This window comes from Arvicola amphibius, chromosome 10 (assembly GCF_903992535.2).
Source record: "Arvicola amphibius chromosome 10, mArvAmp1.2, whole genome shotgun sequence".
Taxonomy (NCBI): Eukaryota; Metazoa; Chordata; class Mammalia; order Rodentia; family Cricetidae; genus Arvicola; species Arvicola amphibius.
Window position 1 is genome coordinate 73,538,949 of NC_052056.1, and position 14,199 is coordinate 73,553,147.

Consider the following 14,199-nt stretch of genomic DNA (forward strand, 5'->3'; position numbering starts at 1 on the left):
GGGAGCTGAAGGTTGGACATGCTCAATAGATGCTCAAAGCTACAGCCCCTTACGCTCAATATGTATGTATGCGTGCCACATACAAGATTCATATTAGATACTGTTTACTGGTCTCACTCTTGCTAATTCTTATTTAGTCCTGAAAGACAGGAGTTATTGTTCCTGGCATATCACATAACCTGGCTGGATTATAGAACAATGAGCCCCTAAATTTGAGAATTCCAACAAAAAATTCTCAACACTCATGTCTGGTTATATCTTACTGCATCTGTCCTATTAAGCCTGCTGAGTCCTCAACTCTTTTATTTAAGGGTAGTACCTCTTCCTATCATTAAAAACAAATCCCTGGTGACAGATAAATCAATTTCTACTGTTCTAAAGTTATATGGAGTAAAGCTAACCCTTTTGGACCCTCCTGTTTGGGTAGCTTTGAGGGAAGCATTTCAGCAGTCACGTGTGCAGAAAGCTCCTCATCTTGAGTCTGATGCATGTATAAACTACTCAGACAGGGATGTCTTCGCCCATGCTCTCCCGAGTCTCTGAAGTTCTTCCCCTTGCTTTTCTTTCTCAGGCAACTTTAAGTATTATTCATAGCATCCTTACACAAACCCACCCACTTTCCCAGAGTAGACTGGCTGGATGCAGAAAGGCGGTTAGAAACAGAGACTAACCTACTGCAGATCTTCTGGGCACCATTGGCAATGTGTTAAAAGCCTACACTGAGGCCAGTTGGGCTCAATCAGAAAAGGCAACTTTCACCAAGTCTGGTGACCTGACTTTGATCCCTGGGTCCAAATGACAGAAGGAGAGAAATGAAGCCTACAAATTGTCCTCTGATTTCTACAAGCATGTTGTGGCATTCTCCTACCCCACATAAATAAATGCAAAATAAACAAATGAATACAACCTTTTTTTAAAATTGGTAAAACCATATATTTCCTTGGGCCAGTGAGAATGTTGATTGGGTAAAGGCACTTGTTACCAAACCTGATCATCTGAGTTTGATCCCTGGGACCCACAAGATGGGGAGAACTAACTCCCTCCATCAAGGAGTCCTCTGTCTCACATCTGTGTCCCTATACACATGGATAAATGTAAAACAAGGACAGGAAAAAAACCCCTTTCCCCTATATATAACATAATATATTTTAAATAGTGAGTAAGAAGCTAGAGAGATGTCTCAGTGGCTAAAAGCACAGGGCTTGATTCCCCCCCCCCCCATATGGGCTCATAGCTGTCTGCAACTCCAGTCTCAGAGGAATTTGTACCCTCATCTGGTCTCTGAGGCACTGCATGCACATGGTGCACAGAACACACTTAGGCAAAAGACATGTACACATAAAACAAACAAACAAACAAATAAATAAACAAGAGGTTTTAAAAATAGCATGTGTAAGACAGCCTGAATAGAAGCTAAGGCACAAAACCCTGTCTCGAAAAACCAAAAAAAAAAAAAAAAGAAGAAGAAGCTAAGGCACAGAGGCCATCCGAGCAACTCCAGAGGCAAAGGCAGAAGGACTGCAGGCCAGTCTGGGTTACAAGGTTGACCTAACCTCAAAATACAAAATTAAAAGAAGCTGAGTTCAGTTGTAGAATACTTGTCTAACACACGTGAGGCCCCAGGTTCTACCTCTGTTGTTGGCAAGCACAGAACAATAGTTATAAACAACAAATGATTCACTGAAGGAGGGGCAGAGCTTACCTGAGGCCAAAGCAATGCTGCAGCATTTTCTAGCTGCCCAGGGCATCTGAGGCAGCAGGCAGCTTATGAAAAACTAATTCCCAGGCCCTTGGGGGAAATTGTGACGCAGTAAATTTGGGACAGATAAGGAATTGCTATGTTTTAAATTAGAAGATGAGCTGTCTGCTGAGATAAGTTTTGGAAACATTACAGATTCTTAGATTTAAAAACAACCTGTAACACTGAATTTTCATCTTTATCCCCAGAGAGACCTACTTATCTAAACTAACCCAATTTATGTAATACCATCTTCCATTTTAGTGTATTCTTCTCAAAACAATTCACTCTCCTAGACAGTCTGGGCTTTGAAGCTGAAATATAAACACCCACAAAACTTTCCCAATAGTTTCAGGAACATACCCGCCAAAACACGGGGATAAGATAACTACATGTTCCAAAAGCAAGCTTAGTTTAGAGAAGACAGCTTATAAATCTCACCAGTCCTGGCATGGTGCATTTAGAGCCAAAGACACAAGTTTCAAGCCTCCTGTCACTCCCTAGCTATATGCTGTATGTTCATATATTCTCCAGGAAGGTTTGGAACCCCTCAAACTCATGGTTTTCACAACATAAAATAGGAATGAAAAATACCTGCTTGAACGTGTTGAGAACTACAAGAAACGTATAAATATGAGCATGGCATAAAAGCAGGCGATATATTTAATATGTGACTGACATGGTAGAATATGGAGTGTGTACTACTTCAAAGTTCCCTATATGCTTATTCTCTGGTACTTCTAAGTTATTAATAAAATGAACCAAATGGCACACACTTGCAATTCTAGGATTTGGGATACTGGGATACTAGCGTTGCCTTGAATCTAAGGTCATCTCAAAACAAAACCAATCACACAGCCTGGACAAATGAACAGGTCAAAACAATGCACCCACTTAGTCTGAAATCAAGTAGAAAGCCGACAGGGCCTGCTATTTTTATGTTGGAGAGAGGCTTCAATATCCCTATGCTCCTTAGACTATTCCTGGGGCTTCTGTTTAAACACGCCCACTCTTGTCAGGGACAGACAGTACAGGGCACATGTTACTGAGTCTTTTCTGCATGGGCTAACATCCACAGGTTTGTATGGGCTCAGCAACTCGTTCACCCTAAGTCAACTATTCAGATAAATAACCTACATTTGTACCTTGACACCCCACCCCACTCCCAAAAACATACAAACCTTGGAGGGTGGGATCTTTGGTGACTGAGTCGTCCCTTCTCCAGCACTTATGACCTGTTTTTGAGGGGATACAGCTATCATGTGACCCCCTTTCACAGTCACATACTGGGGGAACGGTGACTGGTTGGCAGCTCCTGTGGTGGACACATGAGGGGCTTCCCCAGGCTCCTGTTTGATGATCACCTTGAAACAAACAATAACACCGAATAAGTACCCGATGGGAGAGTAGGAGGAAGAACCTACTGTTAACATTTGAATTCAATCTCTCTGCAATGATATTAATAATGAAGCTTGGTATTACAGGATGGCTTCATGAGAAAGGAAAAATATTGTTTTAATAGTCTTTAAGAGGTAGTAAAGGGGCCAAATAGGCTCTCAACTTGATTCTGTCACTTGTCACATGGCTGGAAAGCAGTAGAGAGGAACAATCCAGTCTGTGACCTCTGAACCCACGTTTCACTGTACTCCCAGGACGTGGACCGCACTAACTAAGTGGAGGCATACCTCAGAACTAAGGCCTATTTTAAAACAGTGGAAAATGACCACAGGCCCCAGGGGCAACACTGTGGCACACACTCACCTTTGTGAAAGCTCCAAGCCCTCCAGTCACAGCTTTGGGGCTTTGCACTTTAGGGTGACTACCGATCGGGCAAAGAGGTGGCATAGATGCAAATAAAGAGTCCTCCTGCTGTGTGTAAAACCATTTATTACACAATGGGCCAAAACAAATTATTTCAGATATTCCAGCCACCACACCCAATATAACACAAAAACAAAAGAAAACAAAAACCCATAATGCTTATGGACCTTCCAAGTTTCTATACAGTCACTGTAATTCCCTTCCCAAAGCAAATAAAGAGGGAGGTATACATTCCCACCTGAGCTCCTGTTAACACCTCAGCACTCAGGAGGCTGGCAAAGGAGGACTGCTAGTTCACGTCTAGCCTGGACTACATAGTGAGACCCTGCCTCAAAATACAAAAATAAGGAAACCAAATGCTAAGAAAAGTTTTAACTCATCTATGTCCTGATGAATGTTAGAGTTCTATTTAAATTTTCAGTGATTAACTTTATTGTTTTACGACAGGGTGTCATGTAGCCAAGGCTGGTCTCACTATCTATTCAAAGACGAACTTGAACTTCTGATCCTGGTGCCTCTACTTCCTGAGTCTGTGATTACATGTGTACACCATCACACTTGGTTTTATGTGGCACTGGGGATTAAATCCAAGGCCTTATGCAAATTAGCTAAGTATTCTACCAGTGTTGTATAGCAGTTTCTTGAAGAATAAAACATTCCATCTCCCAAGGAAGCTCTGTTAAATACAAGGTAAACAACTCAAAATAGCTTCTGAAGTCCCTGAAACTGAGCAGATTCACTAGGGTCCTTCCTCTAAGAATAAGTAAAAAAGACTGTGGAAATTCCCTCTCAGATAAGGGAAACTGCAAAGACTTTGAGACCAGACAAGCCTGAAGAAGCAGAAACCAGCCCAGCTGTTGACAGTGTGTGTGTGTGTGTGTGTGTGTGTGTGTGTGTGTGTGTGTACACGCGCGCAGTGTCCACAGAGGCTAGAAGCGGGTACTGGAACCCTTGAAGCTGGAGTAACAGAGAGTTGTGGGCTGCCAAGTAGGTGCAGGTCCTCTGCCAGAACAGTAAGCACTCTGAATGGCTGAGTCATTTCTTCACCCTCTAAAGAAGTATTTTTAATACAACTGTCCCCTTCACAAAATAAGTAAGGCCACCTCTTTCCCCACACTGAGCTTTCAAATTGATACTGGGTGATCACTTGATAGACATACTGAGAACTGTCTTCTACCCCAGGAAGAAACTAAGTGAGGAAATAATCTTCAAGATACATTGTCATCGGGTGGTACGCCTTCTGAGTCTGCACAGAGCAGGGAGAGCTTACCTTGACTGTAGATGTTAAGAAACTACTTCCATGAATTTTAGGAACAGGGGACCCTGTTCCTTGGGAAACCTGAGAGGCCACTGGGAGCTTGCTTGTAGGACTTCCTGATATGCAAAACAGATTTAACAATTATGTACCAATAAAATAAAGTTTACAAATATATTTTAAAGTCATTTTCTACCACCCTTCCTTGCTTTCAATTACTAAGGGTTAAAAATTCAGAACTCTAAAAGTCTAAACACACGAGCATACATACACGCAGGCAGGCAGGCAGGCAGGCAGGCAGGCAGGCAGGCAGGCACGCGCGCGCGCACACACACACACACACACACACTTCACCCCTACCCCAGCCTGGAAAACAGTGAGAAGCTCCTAAGGACAAAATGAAGAAGCGGTGACATGTACACTACATACTCTGCTCCCTGTACAAGAAGCGACAGTATGACACAAGGGTGTAGGTCACTTAACAAATGAGCCAACATGCACACATTCAGTGAATGCCAGCTTCTGATGCACCTGTCTCCAAATGCTACCCCATGACAAGTTATCCCACAATGCACAATTATCAACAGTAAATATTAACTGAAGCTCTAAAATGATATTCAGCAACTTATTTCACCTACCAAATTTGCCTCTTCAGAGTTGTGGCTGATTATTAAAACTAATATGTAGCCCCAAAATGCTCAGCATACCCAAATATGCTGAAAGCAGTACTTCTCAAATCAGTTCTACACGTAAACAACTCTAAAACTGCTAAGTTTCAAAACAAAACACCTAATTGAAAAAGCCCACTATATATAGTAATGTGTTAATTCTAATATATGGGGTAGAGAAACCATCCCCATTACCTTAATTTCATTCATTTTATTTTATTTCTCTTTTCACTATTTCCCTTGATAGGGGAAGATTACACTTTGAGAGCATGTGTATAAACATGGATTAAATGGAAGAAATGGATACAAAGTTAGTAAAAGAATATTTAAAAACCAAAACCAGAAACCCTGACAGGCCCCAGGCAGCTGCGCCAGACTACAGGGCAGTGTGGTGGCTGTAGAAAAGGCTTCTAATTGAACTAAACTTTGAACTTTCATACACAAGAGAATCTTCCTCAGAGAAACAGTATGGCTTCCTTTTCATACACATTTACTTATGGATGGAGGGTTGGTTCATGGTAGGATTTTATCATTAGTAAAAGATCAAACCTTTAGACTGCATGAATATTGCTTATACATACCAGCACTTGGAGCGGAGGCTCCAATAACCTGTGCAGGCTTATCCACAATAACATGAGGGTTATTTATACCAGAGCTGGTACTACCTTGCTTCACATGAACTGGAGTGGAAGTTGGGGTGCGAGGCAATGGTGATGGACTTGGAGTTGATATTGGAGAACCTTTGTTAATTGAGGAAAGGAGAGAAACAAAGTACACATATAACTTAAGTAGGAGGGCATCAAAGGTAACAAGTCAGACAAGAGAACAGGAATTTCGGGTACTGAGCCAGGCTCAGTCAGTGTAGCTGGGTTCAGGTCCTGCTATCGTGCACTTGGAATCAGCCCAGGAACAGCAAATTGAGCAGCTAATTAGAAACAGATTTTGGGGCTGGAGAGATGGCTCACAAGTTAAGAGCACTTGGTGCTCTTCTAGAGGAAGTGCGTTCACTTCCCAGTACCCGTATGGCAGCTCACAATTGTCTGTAGCTTCAGTTCCAGGGCATCAAAAGCCCTCTTCTGGCCTCTACTAGCACTGTTTACATGTGGTTCACAGACATGCATGCAGGCGAAACACGTCTACACATAAAAACTTAGAAGGAAAGAAAAAGAGAAATAGATTCTCAGACCAGGTGTGGTGGCACAGGCCTTGATGACAACACTCAGGAGGCAGAGGCAGACAGATCTTTTAATTTAAATCTAGCTTGCTCTACACATTGAGTTCCAGGCTAGTCAGAAACACATGAGACTGTCTCAAAGAGAGAGAGACAGAGAGAGAGACAGAGAGAGACAGAGAGACAAAGAAACAGACATATTCTTTGGGCCCATCTTTAATGCCTACAGAAAATAAACCCACATTTCAACAAGACCCTCTGGCATGCACATGAAAGTCTAAAAAGCAGGCCAGGCAGGCCAGGGCCCATGCTGTTAATCCCAGCACTCAGGAATCACAAGGATTGCTGTGAGTTGGAGGAAAAGAAATCTCGAAAGCATTCTCCCTTGTGTCACTCACTGACTGCAAGCCAGTCCAGACTGGTTTGCTCTACTGGGTTCTTTCAGTCTTCCACTGTCTGCTGGATGAGTCGGAATCTGCCCGTCTTTTTTCTCTCATTTCCTGAACAGAAAGCATCATGTGGGGGAAGGAATGAGGATTCTTTATAGAAACCTTCAAGTTTTTGTTTGTTTTGGGAAAGGAATGAAGAATTCTTTATAGAAACCTTCAAGTTTTTGTTTATTTGTTTGTTTATTTTATGAGACAGAGTTTCTCTTTGTAGCCCTAACTGTTCTGGAACTCAGAGAGATCTGCCTACTTCTGCCTCCCAAGTGCTAGAATTAAAGGTGTGCATCCCCACAGCTGGCATAAATCTTCAAGTTTTATAGGGGATTAAGTCACTGACTCCAACTGACCCATAGAACAAACAATACCAAGCAAGATTCAGATATTTTGTTCAGGCATTTATGGTGGATACTCATTTTATGATATTATTTTCAACTAATATTTGTTTTTGGTAAATGATCATAACATGCACACAAACAACAAACATAGAAACACACATCCAATACTGGTTCAGAGACATGAAAAATACATAATTTAAGATTTCAGTTAGTCACTAGCTTAGGCTGCAAAATTTCAACAATATGTCTACTTAAACAAGACCTGAAAAAGATAAACAGTTTATATGCCAACACAGGTGGGAAGAACTGCACAGGGCCTCCCCCTAGATGAAGAGCTACAGGCAATTAAAGACTGTCAAGAGATGGAGAACTGGTTTTCCCCAGAGATGAACACTTAAATTGCTCTCTAATCTCAAGTGGTCAGCCCGAAACATATACATACAAACAACACTAAACAGACTCAAGAGGTTACACTTACATATTTATTTACACACACATGCACACGACAATAATTAAAAAAATAGAAGATCATGAGTTTGAAAGGGGGGCATGGATACATGAGAAGGTTTGGAGGGATGAGAAAGAAGACATAATGTAAATGTATTTATATTTTAAAAAAAATCTGAAAAGCAATGTTTTATACTAACAATGTGGAACTGCTGTATTTTAGTATAATAAATCTCTTAATACCATAGGCTGATATTCATAATATTGAATATTCAAAGACACTAAAATTGGTAAGTGAATAGCTAGATAGAAGAATTTTGTGTTTTGATTTGGAATATATTTTGAATAGGAAAATGTGATGCTTACTAACCAGAGACAGAAATCTCTATCAAGACTACATCATAGAACCCAAAGATTAGTTCCAAATTTTACTCATGTACTGCTAAACATCCTTAATCACCTACCTCATCAAAGCTGTCACCTGTAAATTTCTGTAAACCTCAAACCAATGTATACAACCTACTCCACCCCTGAAGCAGGAAAACTTCAAAATTCTTAGTAGCAGATAAAATTATAGGTTTGTTAGCCTCTGTTGATTGTAAAGATTCATATTATATTTAGTTATTTAGCTTAGCAGTCTGCGTACAGCAGCAAATATTCCCATTTTCCTTTTTATAATTATACAGAGGGGCTGAACAGATAGATGGCTCAGAGATTAAAAGCACTGGCTGTTCTTGGAGAAGACCCAGATTCTGTTCTCAGTACATATATGGTGTTTCACAATGACCTGCAACCCCAATTCCAAGGCATAAATGCCTTCTCTGGGCCTCCATTGGCACACATATGGTGCACACAAACATGCAGCCACAACACTCATACACATAAAATAAAAGTACACAGAAATATATGTTCCCCTACTTAGATGTTTTCAACTGCCCCTTCCTGTCTTTCCTGAAGTACAGCCAACATAAGTATGTTCCCATTACTTTAGTTAGTATAAATGTTAAATTGTCACTAGACAAAGGCCCTCAGCAAAAAGGAAGTCTCAGAATGACTGTTCATAAGATGAACCATTTTCTAGCATGGTCAGAGAAAATAAATGACAATTCAATTCTACACCAAATCAACCCTTAAAACGAAGCCAAATGCTTCTGTTTTTCTACTACTTGTTATTCTGGTTTCTACAGACTCTGCAAACTCAATTCCAATCTTAATCCCACTAGCAGAGCACACATTTACCAGGAAATAACTAGAATACCTTGGGCCTCGTTTCTTCCGCCTACTCAGAAATTCTTTCCATACATATAATGTATGAGCTGTGCTTTTCTTTGTGACAGCTTTGCCAACAAACAGGATTAACCTTTCCTTCGATATACATGACTGTGTAGAAGCACCTCTCTGAGCTGCGAATGGTGGCTCTCACCTGTAACCTCAGCATTTGCAAGGCTGAGCCAGGAGGACTACTCTGAGTTCAAGGCCAGCCTGTACTATATAGTTAGTTCCAGGCCAGTCTGGGACCCTACCGTAAAATTCCCAAAACAACAACAAAAATATGCTAACACCCAGCCAATGTCACCCACTTTGCATACCTGAGACGATCTTACAGCTCATGGTGATGGGCTGAAAGGACTTTCCAGGTGACTCAGGATTGGGTGCCTGGTTTTGGGGCACGATTTTGCAGCTTGATGCAATTGGTTGGAAGGCAGAATTGCCATGTGAACAAAAGGTAACTTTCTGTGCTGTTGTCACCTTGGTGGGTGTTCTTTCCAATGAAGACGGTAAAGAATAAAATGTATTGTGTCTCTCAGCTTCTGGGTTGTCTGGGAATCCTGTTTGAAATGGAATGAAAAATGATGAAATCAACTACTCTGGAACCTTCCACCTGTGGGAAGAGAACAGAACTGTTATTACATTTGTCAGTGTTAGTTCAAAACCCATCTAGATCAACTGCTGGTATAAAATAAATACGGATTATTCCCTTACAAATTTTTGGTAGAAAAATAAATCCTCGTGTTAGACTCCCACTTAGGTAAAACATTTATCTTAGGGGTGTGATAGCTGGTCTTTTTTGACAATCCATCTACATCTGAAGTCACTAAGACACATTTATAAGAATTTCCAGGTAAGTTTAACTGAGAAGACCCATTCTGAATGTGAGTGGTAGCATTCCCAGGTCAGTGACAAGCAACTAATACAAATAATTAGTTCCAGGAATATCGTGTACCAGGAGTGCAGTCATCGTTGTGATGAACCTGAACATGTAGTTCTCAGGCCTCTGGGACTAGCATTTAAAAGAGATGTGAAGCCGGGCGATGGTGGCGCACTCGGGAGGCAGAGGCAGACGGATCTCTGTGAGTTCGAGACCAGCCTGGTCTACAAGAGCTAGTTCCAGGACAGGCTCCAAAGCCACGGAGAAACCCTGTCTCGAAAAACAAAAAAAAAAAAAAAAAAAAAAGAGAGATGTGAAAGCACTTGGGTCCGTGGCTAGAAAACCTCTGGCAAGCAGAGTTTAAAGGGCCATTCTGGTAGACTATGGAGAACCAGAATGATGGCAGACACAAAGACTGTTCACAGAGCTTCAGAGGGGACTAAAGACTGTTGAGAACTGGATTAGATGACATTTGTATTATACTGCAGTAAGGAAACACACACACCAAAGCTAAAACAAACTACCATCAACAAAAAATCCTGGCTGCTTGCTGTCCCTGCCCTGGTAATAAGTGAGGTTGAACTTAAACTCAAGAGACTAAGCTGTCTGGTGGAGGAAACTGTAAGGCAGCACAACATTCAGACTGTTCCATCCATAGCCATCATTCACTGCTTGAACTAAGTTAAAGCTGTAAACAGGGCACACAGAACAGGAGCTCTCTGAGGCAGTGGCAATTACTAAAGAGGCTGACACCATGAAGGAGAGATGACAGGAATGCAGCCTTGAATATAGGAGTACACCCATGGAGAGCTGAAGAAACAAATTCACTGCAAACCTTAAGAGCTGAAAAGACAAAGCCTGCACGGATCCTGTTTAAGAACACAGGCTGATGAAGCTGTGGCCAAAGATGTCAGGCTACACACATGTAGGCAGTATCCACATGGCGCGGATTTTACAACCGTGCAAATGCCAAGAGGTAAAATGTCAGGAAACAGGACATAGGACAAGGATGAGACCCAAGGCTGCTGGAGCCCAGATGACAGACACGGAGCTGCAGGATTTGGTGTTTGCTTTGGTTCAGGCTTTCCTTGCTAGAGCTTTATTCCTTCCTTTTGGAATGAGAATGTTCACTTTGTACGAATGTATACTAGAAGTATACATAACTTCTTTTTTGATTATACAGGGTTCAGTTAAGAGACTGCCTTGAATTTTACAGGAGACTCAGAATTTGGCCTTTTGTGCAATGTTAGAACTGTTAAAACTTCAGAGATTTATGGGGTTTATAGAGTCAATGGTTAAGAGTATTTGCCACTTTTGCAAAAGACCAATGTTTGGTTCAACATCCACAGTGGGCAGCACACAATTCTTGGTAACTCCAGCACTAAGGGACCTGAAACTGTCTTCTAGCCTCAGGGTGTTCCTACACACATGTGGCAGGCACATATACACAGACATACACATAAATAATAATCCTAAAACGTACTTAGAGGATGCTTGCATTTTCATTTTGAGATGACTCTAAGTCTTTGAGGATCAGGGATATAAGGTATGGTTAAAAAAATACTATGTTGGAGCTGGAGAGGTGACTGAGCAGTTAAGAACACTCATTGCTCTTCACATTCAGGACCCAGCACTCACGTGCTGGTTCAAAATCACCTGTAATTTCAGTTCTGGGGGGATCTGATACTCTTCTGAACTCCGTGGGAACCAGATACAAATGTGGTGCACATACAAGCATATACTCATACACATGAAATAAAACAATCTAAAATCGATGCATTTGGGAGTCATGTTGACCAAGATTGAATTTCTGATGGTCGAGTCTCATTGCGAACTTGACTAGATTTGGAATCACTAGGACAAGTATTTCTGATATAGTCTTTGAGGGAGTTTTCAGGTGTGTGTGTGTGTGTGTGTGTGTGTGTGTGTGTGTGTACACAAACGTGGTCGATACACATGCCTTCTTTGGTTGTTTTCTACCTTATTTTTAGAGAAAGATGCTCACTAAACATGGAGCTCACCAATTTGGCTAGACTGGCTGGCCAGTGAGCTCAAAGAGCCTCCCTATCTCTGGACCCCGGTGCAGGATTACGGATGTACACCGCTGTATCTAATTTTTATATTGGATGGGCATCTGAATTCAGGTCCTCATTTTTGCATGGAAATAACTTTATCAACTGAGCCAGCTTTTCTACTCTCCTCAGAAAGGCTTAATTGAGCTCCCATCGCCCACCCCATATGCCAGTTACACAATCTCATAGCCTGTGGTTACGGGCTGAATAAAAAGGAAAAAGAGAAAGGCCTGGTATTTCTCACTTGTGTCTCCTGGTTGGCATACACCAAGCTGTTCCCATCCTTTCCTCTTGTGATAAACTGTATTCTCTGAGCTGTGAGCCAAAATAAACTCTACCTCTTGAAAGTCAAAGTTTGCTGGGTAGTTGGTCACAATAATGAGAACATAATTAATACAAAAATTTGTATTAGCTCGAGAACACATTAACCAAGAGCTACACAATACAAAAGAATACAAGCCCATTGTCTCATGTTTTATTATATGAATTTAAAAACCAGAGAAGAGAAAAAACTTGAAAAAAACAAAAAACATTCTTTTAATGTAATAATATCCATAGAGGATATACTGGAAATCTAAAGACAAATTAAGTTGAAATTTTATATAAAAACTAAAATACTATCACAATAAAATACCAGTATGCACATAAAATAAACATTTAAAATCAACTTAAATATATAGCATATATATTTACATATGCTTATATAAAAAATAAACAATACATTTAGTCTTATTAAATGATAAAAATGCCACAGTCAAAATACATTTGTTGATGGCGAATGTCAGTTTTTTACATAGGATTAAATATTTGTTATTGAAGTCTCTTATTTACATAATCAGAATCCGAGCCAGAATGTCTTCAGCAAAGAATAAAAATACAGGGACTGGAAAGATGGCTCAGCTGTTAAGAGCACTGGCTAGCCAGAGAACCTGGATTTGATTTCCAGCACCCACATGGTGACTTACAACCATCTGAAACTCTAGTTCTAGGGGATCTGATGCGCTCTTTTGGCTTCCATAAGAACTGGGTATGCGTGTGGTACACAGACATACATACAGTCAAAACATTCATATATATAAAGTAAAATGTTCAAAAGGAATTAAAATCCAATAATTTTTGTGGCCTTTTCACCTTTATAAAATATAAGAATTGGGGGAGGGTTGAAGGGAGAGGGGAGAGGCAGGGAGGGGAGCAGAGAAAAATGTAGAGCTCAATAAAAATCAATTAAAAAAATAAGAATTTATAAAAAACTTATTTCCAAGAATAGCAGAAGATTAGCTATTTTCTCACTAGAGCTGTCGCTAGAGGCAGCATGCCCATTTATGAAAACAATGTTTTCTACTGACTTCAAGCTGCTGAAAGCAGCAATCTGGTGTCATTCACATGAGAAACACACCCAGAGTGACTCCCTCAAGCAAGAGTACCGCATTACCTTCTCCCACAGGGGCAGCAGATGCCGGCTCAGGGGACCGTGCCACTGGGGAAGCTTTCACTGGGGCTGGAATGGTCAAAGATGGAGGGGCATCAGATATGTCTGACTCAGATGACTGAGGATAAATGTAGTCTTCGCCAAGAGAATGCCGATGAAGCTCAACATCCACTACCTACACAGTTGGGCAACAAGTAGGCTCATGAGTCCATTATCAGTGCTTACAGAGCTCGAGTTCCATTTCAGAAAACGGTGCCCTAAGAGATGAAACCACACTCAACAGGCGATTTCAACCTATAGATGAGATTTTCATCATCTGGTTCAACAGCTGGATGTCTCAGTTGAGTTCCTTCCTTCCCTTTACTGCTTCTAGCGCTCAACATTCTTCCCACCAGTACACGCCAAAGTCACCCTCTCAGGGAGACCTTTATCCACTTCAACTTAACGTAAGGCCCCGATCACCAGCCACTCTTCTACCCAGCACTTATCTGTAGCTGATACTGTCGTACACCTCTGTTTAGTGTTTACTGTCTGTGCTAGTTATTTTTGTCAATTTGACACAACCCAGGGTCATTTGTGAAGAGGAACCTCAATTCAGAAAATGCCTCCATCAGACTGGGCTGTGGAGCGTTTTCTTGATTAATAATGGATGTGAGAGGGCCCAGACC

The 14,199-nt window shown here is 41.1% G+C and overlaps 1 protein-coding gene across 4 annotated transcripts in view; it reads right to left on the reverse strand.

Moving 5' to 3' along the window:
• Yeats2 (YEATS domain containing 2) overlaps window positions 1-14,199 on the reverse strand; it is an 86,627-nt gene that overhangs the window by 35,834 nt on the left and 36,594 nt on the right. For 3 of the 4 annotated variants that reach the window (XM_038345097.1, XM_038345095.1, XM_038345099.1), the window contains 6 exons: window positions 13,535-13,706; window positions 9,471-9,710; window positions 6,064-6,222; window positions 4,830-4,933; window positions 3,500-3,607; window positions 2,920-3,102 (listed from right to left, as the gene is read on the reverse strand). In XM_038345097.1, the coding sequence (XP_038201025.1) occupies window positions 2,920-3,102; window positions 3,500-3,607; window positions 4,830-4,933; window positions 6,064-6,222; window positions 9,471-9,710; window positions 13,535-13,706 (966 nt within the window). The remainder of the gene's footprint in view (window positions 1-2,919; window positions 3,103-3,499; window positions 3,608-4,829; window positions 4,934-6,063; window positions 6,223-9,470; window positions 9,711-13,534; window positions 13,707-14,199) is intronic. The other variant, XM_038345096.1, reaches the window with a different exon arrangement.